The sequence below is a fragment of the Athene noctua genome, chromosome Z (genome assembly GCF_965140245.1).
Source record: "Athene noctua chromosome Z, bAthNoc1.hap1.1, whole genome shotgun sequence".
Classification (NCBI taxonomy): domain Eukaryota; kingdom Metazoa; phylum Chordata; class Aves; order Strigiformes; family Strigidae; genus Athene; species Athene noctua.
This window is the reverse complement of record NC_134077.1, coordinates 12,223,793-12,236,833: the sequence shown is the minus strand read 5'-3', so window position 1 is coordinate 12,236,833 and position 13,041 is coordinate 12,223,793. Positions and strand designations below refer to the sequence as shown.

Genomic DNA, 13,041 nt, shown 5'->3' with positions numbered 1-13,041 from the left:
CCAGGCCAGCAAGCACACAAGACGAGCGGCACAGAGCCCCTGCTCTTCACGCCAAGCCAATGCCTGGCCATGGGCCCAAATGGATTGGTCTACATGAGCTTAATGGGCACCTTTCAGAGTCTGTGTCCTATGGTGGGCACAGGAATGCTTACCAGAGGAGGCATGTGCCCTCGGTGCATCTGGCCACTGGTGATCTGCAGCTGAGGCTGTGGCATCGTGCCAACCTGGAAGTTTTCTGGCCCTCCAGCCCCTGTCCGCATGATGGCTGGCAGGGCCACTGAACCCAGCTCCACCTTGCCTACACGATTAAATTGTTGCTGCAAGACAGTTGACCTGAAACAAGAAGAAATACCAGGTCAAGGGGTGCTCACAGCCCTGGCACCAAGCTCCGTGGGAGTGCTGCTATCAAAGGACTGGCAGATATTACTCCAGACACACTGTGCTGCAAGCTTGGCTGGAGCCTGCTCTCCATTCAACCTCTGCTTGGCAGCTAACTTGGTCCTGGAAGGCTTACTTCTTTGGAGACACGGAGTCTTCCAGCATGGTGGACTCCTCATCCCCCTCCAATCCAAAGTGGTCTTTGCTCTTTTTCTGTAGAGGGAAAGAAAAAACATGTCAGACAGCACATACCTCCCAGCCTTCCCCTCGTCCTGCATCCCAGGCCCTGTACTGAGGCCACAGGGTCCCCCTGTCCTGCCTCCAGCTCCCCCAGCAGCACTGTGTGCCAATGGCTGTCTGGAGGCAGCTGGAAGGGGAAACCTGTACCCCTGGCCAGAGGGGAGTCAGTTATCAGTGCCCTTTTCACCATGGCCTCACCTTTTTGAGGATGATATCAATGTAGCCAGCAATCAGCTGGGCGATCTGCTCCCCTTCCGTCGTCTGCACTGAGTAGTAACCATCCTGGTAATCTCCAAAATCCTGCAATGGCAGGGCACAGGGTAGCACCGGAGCAGGGCACTGGTGGCCATCCTGAGCCCCTCTGGTATGTGCTAAGCACCCAAGTGCCAGCCTCCAAAACAAGAGCCAGGAGAGGCACCAGAAGAAGGCAAGGCTGTGCCACCGTGGGGCAATAACCAAGAGAGGGGTCAGCGTGGGAGCAGCCCCCCATGGGGGGGCTGATTTAGCTCTAGCCCAGCAGGGCCCACCAGGGACGGCAGTGTGGAGGCCAGGGCTGGTCCCTACCAGGGTGAAGCTCTTGGGTGAGGCTGCCCAGCGCTTGATGTTGGTCAGGCTCCACTCCTGAATCACTTCCTTGGTCTTCTCATCCACACGCATCACGCACTCCTTGGTAATCCCCAGCAGCCGTGGCACCAGCTTGTTCTTCCCCTTCATCTTCTCCTGCAGGCCATGACAGAAGGGGTGAGCTGTCCCTGGGACACCTTTGAGGCCTGCTGTAGCTACCAAACACCCCCCAGGCCACTCTCTCTCATGGTGACAACCATGACATGAGGCTTGAAAATGAGAAAAAGCACGAACCAAGGAGTGGGAAGGCAGTGCACAGGGAAAGGCAAGAAGGAGAGGTGGGCAGTGGAGACACAGGGAAAACTGGAGCAACATGGGTTGAGGGGTAGCAGCTGGAGACAGGACAGATGGAGGGATGCTGTAGAAGAGGAATTTTGGTCAGTGAGAGGTGGGACCAGGGGAGCTGCTGTTCTACCTTGACCAAGAAGAAGGAGACCCCATAGGTCTTGAGGGAACGGGCGAGTTTCACATAGCGAACTTTGGCCTCGATCTCGCTCATGTTCCCGCAGTTCTTGTGGGCCTGCAACAGAAAAGACAAAACATCATGCTAGCTCCACGGTCCCCTGGTGGTGTCACCATCACCCTGTCACAGCCTTTCTAGGCTCTTCCCATCCCACCAGCATCCCCCATCCAAGTTACAGCATCCCTCTGATCTCTGGGACCTCAGGAGTTGCTGCCTTGTCTGCCCACCTACAGCTTTCTGATCCTGTCTCACCTGCCAACCTGCTATATGTTGCCTCCAGAGACAAGAGCAGCCTCAACATTTGACAAGGAGGAACAAGAAGCCCAGTTTTCAACAACCCCCCCTCCACGTACCATGAAGATCTTGCGCTCCCCTTTCTGCTTGATGTACTCCTTGGGCAGGAAATCCTTGAGTCTGTCAAGAGACAGCCAGGCCAGCTGTTAGCAGCAGAGCTCAAAGCCAGGGCAAATGCCTTCGACTACAAAGAGGCCCAACTCAGAGGCTTGGACAAACCCCTGCCAGGGCATTGGCTCGGAGTTTTGGGAAGCAGGAAGGTTGCAGAAGTTGATGCAGTAATGAAAGCTGCCCCAGGAGCTGCCCTGCTGAAAGTGGGGTGGAGGTACCGAGGATGCAGCCCCTTGTGCAGCATCAGGTGTGGCCATATGATGGCCTGGGGTTCCCCCATCAGAGCTGCTGCAGGTACCTGGGGGGTGCCAGAGGGAGCAGGATGGGGGGCTGGGCACCCCATGCAGCCAGCGTGGACCTCCACGCATGGGGACTGTGCTGCAGGGAGGAGAGGGGTCACACCAGAGACAAATGCAGCCCTGGAGCCCCATGTGTTGGTGCACAGCTGGGGGCTGCCAAGCTGCTTCAGCCACCTCCAGACAAGCCCAGGGGCTCCCTGGGACACTCACTCCAGAAAGCCCGGCTTGTGCTTCTGCTCATTGTGCGGCCCAAACTGGATCTGGCACTGGTAGCCGGCAAACTCGCAGGCTTTGTCAAAGGAGACAGGGTGGGAACCATTCAGGATGTCGTCGCGAGCCTGTGTGGGAAGACACCATCGTGGGCTGGGCAGCCATGCAGCCCTGCCACCACTCCCCTCCACACCAAGCAGGACCTGTTTTCAAGACTTAAAAGAAGCGGCCCTGAAAAAGAGGAGGATCTAGGGCCAGACTGTCCCACAAAGGGACCATCACCAAGCCTGGGAGAGGAACAGCAGCAGGACTTCAGGATGGCTCCCACCAGGCAGAGGAGACACAAGATCCCCTGAGGAACTCAGAGAAGTATGCAGAGGGCAGGACTGGGATTGCCAGCGTTAGCTCTTACCCAGGAGCTAACTGGGTAGCCTGAAGTGTCCCCCATGGTGGCCCCTGGCCAAAACCCTCAGCCACCAGCCCCGGCAAGGGGCTGGCACAGGGCAGTGGAGCCAGGTGCTGCAGGGAGCTATACCTGCACGTAGAGCAGGTTGAGCTGCACAGGATCTCGCGAGTCCACGTTCTGGTCGGAGTAGAAGAACTTGCGCCGCAGCAGCAGTGTCTCGTTATCATCAATGCCCTGCTCGCGCAGGGTCCGGCCATGGTCCAGCCAGTTCACTGCAGGCAACGACAGGGCGTGAGCAGGGACAGGCACCGAGGCCAGGCCGGACCCAGCTCCAGGACTGCTCACACGGAGTGGAAAATGGATGTCTGTCTGGTGCATCCAGGCTCTCACCCCTCTGTCCTGGGCCTCCAGGCAGGACACACCAAGGAGTGTGGGCACATGTTTCCTCATCACAGTTCTCTCCACTCCCCTGTACTGGCTCTTCCCCTTGCAGGGGCCCCTGCTCCCCTTGGCCCAGGCTGACCCCATCCCCAGCACACCAGGCACCTACACTCATCATCTGTGTGCAATTTCTGCTTGAGCTTCTCCATCTTCTTCTCATCTCGCAGCAGAGTCTTGTCCTTCTTGAGGGTGCCTGTAACCTCCTCCTTCTTCTCTTCCATGATCTCCCGAACAAGCGAGTACTCATCGTAGTTGGTGATGCCTGCAGGAGAGCAGAGCACCAAGCTTAGCACGACTTCACTGCCAAACACAGAGCCTGGTGCAACACAGGGGTGCAGAGCTGTGCCCCCTCCCCAGCATCATGCACCCCTCAGACACCCCTACTGCCAGGCCATCTGCTGCATCCCCCGTACCCTCATGAGACGCTGCCACCTTTCCCCACCTCCCCACCTCCCTTCCTCACCGCTGTGGCTGCCCCCTCCTCTCACCAATCCGGGCACAGATTGTCATGAGCATGTCTGTGACAGTTTTGGAGTCATCCACCATCACCGTTTTCACCGTCCCATCCAGCATGCGGATCTTCAGGGGCCGCTGCTTCTTCTTGTACTCCATGGTGTCCTGTGGGCACAGCACAGGATAGCTCCCAGGAGCGGCACTGGCACAGGGTGCAATTGTGGGGTGGGGTGCTGCAGGGCACAATGCAAGGCAGCAGGGAGGCACCCACACCACCTCTAAACTGTGGGCACATCCAACCACAGGGCCAAGGTAGGTACCAGCTGGAAGGACGTGGGATAGATGCTTACCCCATTGCGAAGCATGTAGTAATCCAGAGCCTTGCCAGCCTCCAGCCAGATTCCTTTCTTTGGGTCCTCATCCGAGAGGAACAGCCCAAAATCGTTGGCTGTAAAACAGGTAAAAGCCTCTGCCATCCTGAGAAGGACAGGACGACCAAGATGCCATCCTGTGCCCAAGGATGTGTACTGGTGCAGCCCAGCACAAGAAGCACAGCACCACTGTGAATGCTGGAGCCTGAACATAATGAGTGGGCAACAAAGCTGGCAAGCAGGCTTTGAGGTACATGTTTTACCACAATTATCTATGAAAAAAAGTTATCTGAAGCATGCCTACACAATGCTGAATTTGAAACTGATAGTCACAACAGAAGGAAGAGCTTGGAGTTGTGGTTGACAGCTCTCTGAAATCTTTGGCGCAATGTACAGCAGCAGTGAAAGCAAAGTAATAAAATGCTGGGAGTCACCAGGAAGGGTGCTGGGAACTGGTCTATAAAACCTAGGTGCATGCACACATTGAGTACTCCATGGTGGTGTGGTCTTGCACCTCCCCAGAAGGACACAGCAGGGTTTGAAAAGATAGAGAGAGAAGCAACTTAACTGATAGAGCCTTGGTTTGAGGGATTGAAGGAGCTTGGACTTCTCCATTTGAGGAGGAGGAGGAGGCCGAAGGAGGATGGGATCAAGGCTTACAAGTTCTCAGCGGTGGTGAGTAAGTGCTGTTCACTAAACCCTGCTCCCTCAGGGCTGGGGTACCTGGTGAAAGTGCTGCTGCTGGAGCCCAGGCAGTGACACTCTGGCTCAGACCCACAGGGATAGTCCCATTTTCCTGCTGCAAGAGGCCAGGATCATGCCTGGTTTTGCCTTGGGAAAGGTCCTTCTCCACCTTTGTAACAACCTCACGCCGCAGGCTGTCTTGGCTGGCTATGCTTATAATGCGTCATCTTGTTGGCAGCTCTCTGCGGGGAGGAACAAATTCCAGAGCCGCCCCGCTCCTGCCTGGCTAACACTGCCGTTAGGATCCTACTAAACAGGGAGCAGAAAAATCACAGAGACTTGCCGTTTTATTTTTAAATTACAGAAAAAAAACCCACCCTATTTTCAAAGCAAATTCCAAGAGTGTAACTCTAAAGCACTGAAGAGTGAGCAGCTTGACCCAGATCCATAGCTTGGGTGGGGAGAGGCACTTCCCGAGTCAGAACAAGAGCCGAGCTGGAAACCTGCATAGAAACTCCCCCAGTCCAAAGATGACAAAAAAACCAGAGCAGCTCAAAAAAGGACCAAGTGCCACTGGCTAAGGAGAGCAAAGAGAAACAAAAGCTGATTTTTTTATCAAGAAACTGGTACAAAAAGAAAAGCTATGAGCAGCTGGAAAGGAACTGGGGAATAAGCAGTTCCCTTCAAGGCTTTCCCCTTGACTCTTTTTTATAATCAGGCTAGTTCACGCCCAGGAGCAGGAAATGCAATGTTCCTTCCAATGCTGCTACAGCCCTGCATCCACACAAACATCCAGTCCCTCTCTGAACTGAAAGCTGTGGTCCACTGGCCAGCTGGGCATGGTGCAAGAAGGCATTTCCTTTCATCCTCGAAGAATTTGCTGCTCCCAGATGTCACTATGCTCCCCCTCCTCTTCCCACGACTCCTGACCTCCTGTTTGCTGCCTCTTCCCCGTGGCAGAGCTGCTTTCAGGGGCAGCAGAGACTCAGGAGAGTCTCCAAGATGATGTCCCAGAGCCCCAGCCCCCCCATCCACGACAGGGACAGGCCACATTTGCGTAGGCATGAGTCACGTCATGAGCTTGTGAGCCATAAGCTTAATTTTGAGCCTGGCCGCAGCAGGAAAATATTAGAGCTGAGAAGGCTTAGCAAGGTAATGGAGAATCAGCATGGGTGTGGCAGAGAACTGCCATTGGGGGACAGACCTGACAAAGGACAATATATCCCCCAAGAAAGGAGAAACTAATTTACGTGGTTTACTAATGCTCACTACAACCCCTGCAACCATTTAAACCCACTTGGTCTGTCTAGTGCTGATGGATGTAAGCAGGAGAGAGGAGCAGAGACGGAAAGGGCAGCAGGTTCAAATTGCTCAGATCTCCAAATGTGGTTTCCTACCTTCCAACCCCCCAAATTTCTTCTGGGGTATCAAGAAGGGAGCCCAAGGAGCTCAGCCCCTCACCTCAACTGGGCAGGAGGACTTGGACCTTGCTCCCCCCACCCCACTCTGGAAAAGCCCAGACAGGCATGGGGACTAGAGAGGAAAGAGAGATCCGTAGAATGCCAGGAGCTAAACCGGGGTGGCCCTGGAGCAGCAGCCAGCCCCACATTGGACTTACGCTGTCCCATCTGAGCCTCAGGCACCCGCTCACGGATCATCCGGCAGGCATCGTAAACCATGGTGGAAGGCTCAAACTGCATCGTCTTCACCACATTGCCAATGCTGATCTTCAGCGAGAGGGCAACCATGGTGGCAGCTGGGCTGTCCCCACTCCTGCGTCACCTGCCAGAGGAGACAGATGGGTTAGCTCTGGCTGCTGGCCCCGCCGGTGCATGGGCTCCCTCCTCCTCCCCTCTGGCAGCACCTCTGCTCCCCAAAAGACAGAACCCAGCTTCTACTGGCAAGCAAGGGCTGCACCCTGCGCTGGTGAGACAGTGACAAGGTCCTGCTTTACAGCACTGTGCTGAGTCTGGGGTCTCTGGCCAGCACTGGGGACCCTTGTCTCCTGGTCCCAAAGGCGATTTTACTCGCCTGTGGGAGTGACAGCAGCTGGCACCCAGCGGAGATGCTGCCAGCAAGGAGGAAGCGAGTGCGCAGCAGCGCATGAGATAAGCCGGGAAAGCGCAACGGAAAGGATTATAATTAAACCTGCTGTGACAGAAGCCACAAGAGGAAAACCAAGCTTTGACCCAGCTATCAGGGCCCCCCACATCACCAATGGATGGTGCTGAGCTGGCAGCCTGAGGAGAGAGGGACCCAGAGGGATGGAAAAGCCCAGAGCTGCCCTGGGTGGCGAGATAAGGGCACCAGACACTGAACTTGCCTGTTGAAAATAATTAATTACCTGAGGAAAGCAACAGTCACATCAAGTGAGTGCTCAGAGATCAGAGTCCACAGCAGTAGGTACTGCACAAACTGGTGCACAGGATGATGTGCAGGAGGGCAAGAGACCAGCCACTGCAGATTCACTGCAAGGGCATGAGAGCAGCATCGTGCCATCTGAAACAGGCCCCAAGCTGAGTCCAGCTTGAAGGATCAGCTTCAAGCTTGAAGGACTGTGTAAATCAGCTTCAGAACAAGCACCCTGCAAAAGGGCTCCAAACCACCACGTTTAACACCACCTAGTTAGACCTGTGATCTTTTTATAGCAGAGTAAAATCGAAAATAAGTAACAGAAGCAAAAGGAGGTGGCAAATAAGCCACCCACTTGCCTCACAGCTTGTATGGCTTCTAAGAGCCCTTTCCTTTGTGCAGCAGCTTTCAGCGCTTGCCCAGGTTGCCACACACTCTGCATCGGGTTCTTTGCCCTGCCCCATTGCTCCCTGCCTTTCTCAGCATTCCCAGTCCCTGGCCAGCCCCAACCCAATGCTCTCCAGCAGTGACATGCCTTTCCCTCTCCCTGAGAGCCTGCTCATGGGGAAGAAGTCCGCTGCTCCACACTGACCCAGGCCACCTTGTCCTTAAATCTCAGCTGGTGGGAGGATGCAAGAGCACTGGCAGGATGCACCACATCTGCTTGTTCTCTTTTAGATTGATTTTATCCTACCATGCCTCCTATTATGGCTGTCAGGGAAAGGTTACCAACCACGTGCATCCTCAGCCTGGCCCAGGAAGGTTCCTGGGCAAGGCTTGCTGGCAGCCTCCCTCGCACTGCAGTGTCACACGACAAGCCTGTGCATCCCTGCCTGGTGCTGCCAGCTTCTGTCCCTCATGGAAGGGTACACCAGTGTGGGCTGCTTCCAACCACAGACCTCAGCGGGCAAGGGGCAGGATCTGTAATGAATAAAAAGCTCCTGGATCCAATTTTGGCTAGAAGCGAGTCAGAGGGCAGAGGTCCTGCTCCTGCAGAGCCATAAAACCATGCTGGTGGTGCAGGGTGGGAGGCAGGGACAGAGGAGCATGCCGCCTCCGCCAGCACATGGAGCGGCTCCAGCTCCGCATTCCTGAGCCGTTCAGCAATGTTTCTGTGGAGGCCCGCAGCCCTCAGCCCTCACTGGCTCCGCTGACAAGAAATGAAATGCATTTTGGGTCCAGAGTGAGGGAGCCCAGTGGCAGCAGGAAAGAGGCGGCAGAAATGCCCGCCTGTGCCATTACTGTCTATCCAGAAACACCAGCAAAGCTGTGGAGCCAAAGGGACAAGGAACACCCTGCCCTAGAAAGGACTTCTTGAATATTTCATATGTAGGGCAGGCTGCTACGGTCACCAGGCCATCTTCTCTATATCTAAAAATATTCCTGAGTTGAGCATAAAGATGCTTTCAGTCCCTCCACAGGAAAAGGAGAACATGCCACTGCCAGGACAAAGTCAGAGACCATGGAGGAAGGGGAGGGGAGGACGCCGGATGGCAGAGAGGAACTGAGAGGAGCCAGGCCGTGACTGACCACTTCTGCAGCCTCCTCTTGCCCTCCCAAAGCCACCCAAAATCAGGCGCTGCACTGGAGGCATCCCTTAGATTCTCCCTTCAAGGAAGCCACCGGGTTTTCCAAGGATGACTGCTCAAGCCTTCCCACTTCTGAGCTCTTACAAAAATGACAGAGTTCAACAGGGAAGGTTCTCATGACGTCAAGGAAGCCCTCAGAGGAAAAGGAGATGGTTCATTTTGATTCCCATATTCTAGGGAAACAGTGCAGGCTCCAGCAGCTGAACTTTGCCTATATCAATGTCTAAAGCAGAAATACTCTCTGCTGTATAAGTATACCTCCTCAAACCCTGAAGAGATTTGTCAGCAAACACGGCAATTAATCACATGGGGTTTGTAAATCTGCTGTCTCCTGTGAGGGCTTGGTCCCTGAAGACATCTTGCCTCCAGGTACTACAGTGTGGGAGCCCAGTGTTGCAAACCAGAAAAATAAACCACAAATTCAAGTTGTCCCTCTGGAGAGAAAAAAAGAAAAGCCCAAACAAACCACGTTTTGATGAACACACACCAAATTTCTGTGCTGGCTCGCCTCCAGAGCAAGCAAACCCGTTCTCAATCAGTTGTCAGTATGCAAAGGCAGATAAGGCATCAGAGTAGTGAGCTGGCCAGCCGGCAGACAAATCAACACACTTCTGCATTTTATAGCAAGCTATGTGTAACCCTTTGAGTCATGAGCACGCTCCTGAGCAGATCCCAAAATGGAGGGGGTGCTTTCTTGATGGGTTCCCCCCCATCTCAGGAGCTGTCCTGTCTGCCTTCATCTCACCCTGCACTAGGTGAGGAAACCGTCATGGTGGTGGAGGTCTCGTGGCTCTGTTTAAAGGCAGAGGCAGCGCAGGCAGGGCTGGCTGCAGGCAGGCAGAGCCGCGTCAGCCCGAGGAACCACTGTGTCATTGCTGGGACCACTGAGAGCAAATTTTCTGTCACGTGATGTAACTGCTATATTTGTATCGGCTGAGTTTAGCATTGCAAGAATGGTTACAGAGGAGGGTTTGTATCTCAAAAAAAAAAGCAACCAAAATCTAATAGCAGCCTGCTGGCACACTCACACTAAATTTTCAGATCAAGCTGTAAAACTTCAAATGCAACAATTTTGCCATTTTCACATGTTCTTTTCAAGAGAGACTCCGGAAGAGGTTTGGGTTTGTTGGTTGTTTATTTTTTTTATGGCAATGCCAAATTTCACTTGGGAAAGGCCCCACTCTGGATCAGCCCCAGACTGGGAGCTGGCTGCAGCTAGCTTTATCAGCTGCAAACTGCCCCACTGCTGGGGTTTTATGCAGGCACAGGGCTGCCAACCAGACATAGCCAGGTAGGTACCAGGCCACTGCAACACCTGCCAGCACTGGCTTTGCTGGCACATTGGCATCTGCACAACAGCACAATGAACTGGGTCAAAAACTAAGCTGGTAAGAAGCTGGACCAGGCTCCAGCTGGGTTCTCCAGTATGGGACCAGTATACACAGCCACAGCAGGCACCAGGAGAGGCGGGAGCAGTGGTTACCACAGCCCCACACCAATGGTAAGGCTGAGCAGCTGGTGATGGTGCTGCACGCTGCAGAGCCCATTCAGCCCAGTTCGTCTTTCCCAGCTGCACATCTGTGTCAGATAGGAAGATGGTTTCTTCCAGCTGAGACTGAGCTCACTCCCCAGCAGTGCAAGAAGACAGCAAGCCCAGCCCAGGCCCCCGCCCTCCCCCTGGCACTCCTGTGACCAGCCAGATGCTAGACATGGCTGGGGCAGGAGCATCCTCTTGCCCCACAGGGAGGGCAGCCCTGCTCAGTGCGGGAAACAGTCAGGGGATGGGCAGTGAGGCCATAACTGCAGCCTGCCTGCAAGCTCACCCATGCTGGGGTGAAGCAGCTTTGGCCATTAACTGCTGGTATTTTCCATGCATCCACAGGCTCGTCCGCTCATGCTGGGCATTCCCTGCCCTCCAAAAGGAGGGGGCACAAACGGCAGCACCCCCAGGCTGCCCACCACCAAGGCAGCCGTCAGGGCGAGCAAGGGCAGGAGGACAGTGCACTTGGACAGCACTGCTTTCCACAACCTCTTCTGTGTCCATAGCAAGCTGGCCCTCCAAGCACAGCACCCTGAAAGCAGCGCTTGGGGGGCAGTGGGTGCTCCCACAGCCTCTGGAGACCACCAGGTACCCCCAATGTGGGCACCTGTGCTTGCCAGGGCAAGAAACTTGCCCAACGCCATGCCATGGCCAAACAGAAAGGGGAAAGTGAGAGGGGAGCAGAGTCAGGTTTTGGGGTGCATTTCTCCACCCAGCAGCCTGCAAAGCTCAGGTCAAAAAAGGCACCTTGAAGGTTCCTGTTTCCTCTTCCCCAGCCTTCCTGCTGCCCTCCTCCAAATCTGCTGGGACGTGCCACTTTGGGATGTTCTAAGCTCTCACTGCTGTCATTTGGTGAGCAAGCTTTGCACTGGGGCCAGTGCTGACCACACACAGTTGCCTGCTCATTTAGCGCTTGGTGGGGGGTTTCACCCCATGGTCTGCTGGGAGGTTTTTAGACCCTTTACCAGGCAAACCGTGGGCTACAGCAAAGCCAAAGATCCCAAAAGTATGTCCCCTCCCCTTTTCAGCAGCGAGGCGCAGGGAGAGAGGAGAAGGGAGTAAACAATTATTGCTACCAAATATGGGTCTAACGGCGAGCGATGAAGCCACGGCAGAAGCATGTAGACATCCTGCCGGCAGATTCAAAGGGCCGGGGAGCTCGCAGGGGCCCGGGCAGGATCTGACAGGGAGCAGGGCTGGGCAGAGAACAGAGGATGGGGAAGGATTTCCCTTGCTCGGTGAGCTGCTCCAGCCAGGGCACGGTGGGGACCCAGGCTTTTACCCGAGGGGGCCAGTCCTGCCCCGCAGCACCCGCCCCAGCCCCACGTGTCCCAGCCCAGCGTCCCGTCCCAGAGAGCTCTGCCTGTCCCGGGATGATCGGCGAGAGCTGCCGGGGTGACCTTCCCCCGCCCCGGTTGCGGCACGGCCACGGGGACTGTGTCCTCCGGCGTCCCCACCCAAAACCGCGCCGCGGGCCGGAGTCTCACTTCCCACTTGCTTCCCGCAGCGTACAGACAGGGTGGGCAGGAAGGGCAGGGGGAAAGCTTCACCGACATGCCCGGCCGGCACCAAAGCTCGTCCCCACCCCTGTCGGAGGGCCCGTGCCCGCGGCCAGGCCTCTCCCGCTCGGTCCCCGGGGACCCCCGAGGCGGGGGATGCTGGCCCGGGCCTAGCGAGCGCAGACTTCGGGCCGAGGCCTGCAGCGGCGGCGGCTATTTTAGGGCAGGGTAAGGACAGGGCCGGGATTAACGGGGCCAGGCCCAGCCCGGCCGTGCCTGCCCGCGCTGCCCCGGGCCCTCCGGTGGGCGTCGGCGCTCGGGAGCCGCCAGCCCCGCGGGCGACGGGGCGCGCCCCAAAACTAGGCCAAGGCGTGACCAACCCCCGGAAGCCCCTGGGTCACCGCAGCTCGAGGGAAATACCCCGGTGGGAGCCGGGAGGCCCCGGTAACCGGGACGCTGCTCCTCCCCCCCAGCGCCCCCGGTGGGCGGACGGGGGGGGCCTCCCCCCGGGACATCCGTTTCCGGTAGCCCCCCGGAAACCAGGACACTGCCGGTCACCGGGACCCCATGACCCGGCCCCCCCCTCCCCCCCCTCTCCTCCCTCCCCTCCCCGGTTACCGGGACCCCCCGTCTCCCCCGTTCCCCGTCCTCGTACCTGGGAGCGAGCAGGAGCAGCGCGGCGGCCCCGCGGCGGCTGTGGGGAGCTGGGCGGCACCGCCCGCTTCCCGCTTCCCGCCCCGCCGCCCGCCGCCGCGCATGCGCCGCGGCACCGCCCGCCCGCACGGAGCGGCTCGGCCCGGTACCCGGCGCTGCCCTCCGCCCGGAGCTACGCGCTGCTCGGTACCCGCGCGGCCCGGCCCCGCGCTCGCACACCGGGGCCGTGCTTCGCCCGCTGCTCGCACGGCCGCAGCCCCCGGCCGCCGCCCTCTTCCCCCCCCCAAACCCGCAGACCTCGGCCGTTCCGCGGGCATCCCTGTTCCGTCCCTCCGAGCCCGCAGCCCCTGGCCGCTCCACGGGAGCCCCCGGCCACCCTTCCTCTCCCGCACCTCTCCTCCTCCAAATCCGCAAGTGCCGGCCGTTTCGCGGG

General features: G+C 57.1%; 1 protein-coding gene across 3 annotated transcripts in view; it reads right to left on the bottom strand.

Moving 5' to 3' along the window:
- TLN1 (talin 1) overlaps positions 1-12,694 on the bottom strand; it is a 35,340-nt gene extending 22,646 nt beyond the window's left edge. For 2 of the 3 annotated variants that reach the window (XM_074932946.1, XM_074932947.1), the window contains exons 1-13: positions 12,610-12,694; positions 6,593-6,756; positions 4,270-4,367; positions 3,955-4,084; positions 3,576-3,728; positions 3,155-3,297; positions 2,620-2,747; positions 2,059-2,119; positions 1,658-1,762; positions 1,183-1,338; positions 817-918; positions 515-591; positions 153-333 (exon numbers count right to left, since the gene is read on the bottom strand). In XM_074932946.1, the coding sequence (XP_074789047.1) occupies positions 153-333; positions 515-591; positions 817-918; positions 1,183-1,338; positions 1,658-1,762; positions 2,059-2,119; positions 2,620-2,747; positions 3,155-3,297; positions 3,576-3,728; positions 3,955-4,084; positions 4,270-4,367; positions 6,593-6,722 (1,464 nt within the window). In that variant the 5' untranslated portion in view covers positions 6,723-6,756; positions 12,610-12,694. Of the gene's footprint in view, positions 1-152; positions 334-514; positions 592-816; positions 919-1,182; positions 1,339-1,657; positions 1,763-2,058; positions 2,120-2,619; positions 2,748-3,154; positions 3,298-3,575; positions 3,729-3,954; positions 4,085-4,269; positions 4,368-6,592; positions 6,757-12,609 lie in introns of those variants that run through there. The other variant, XM_074932948.1, reaches the window with a different exon arrangement.
- Between the last annotated feature and the right edge of the window lie 347 nt (positions 12,695-13,041).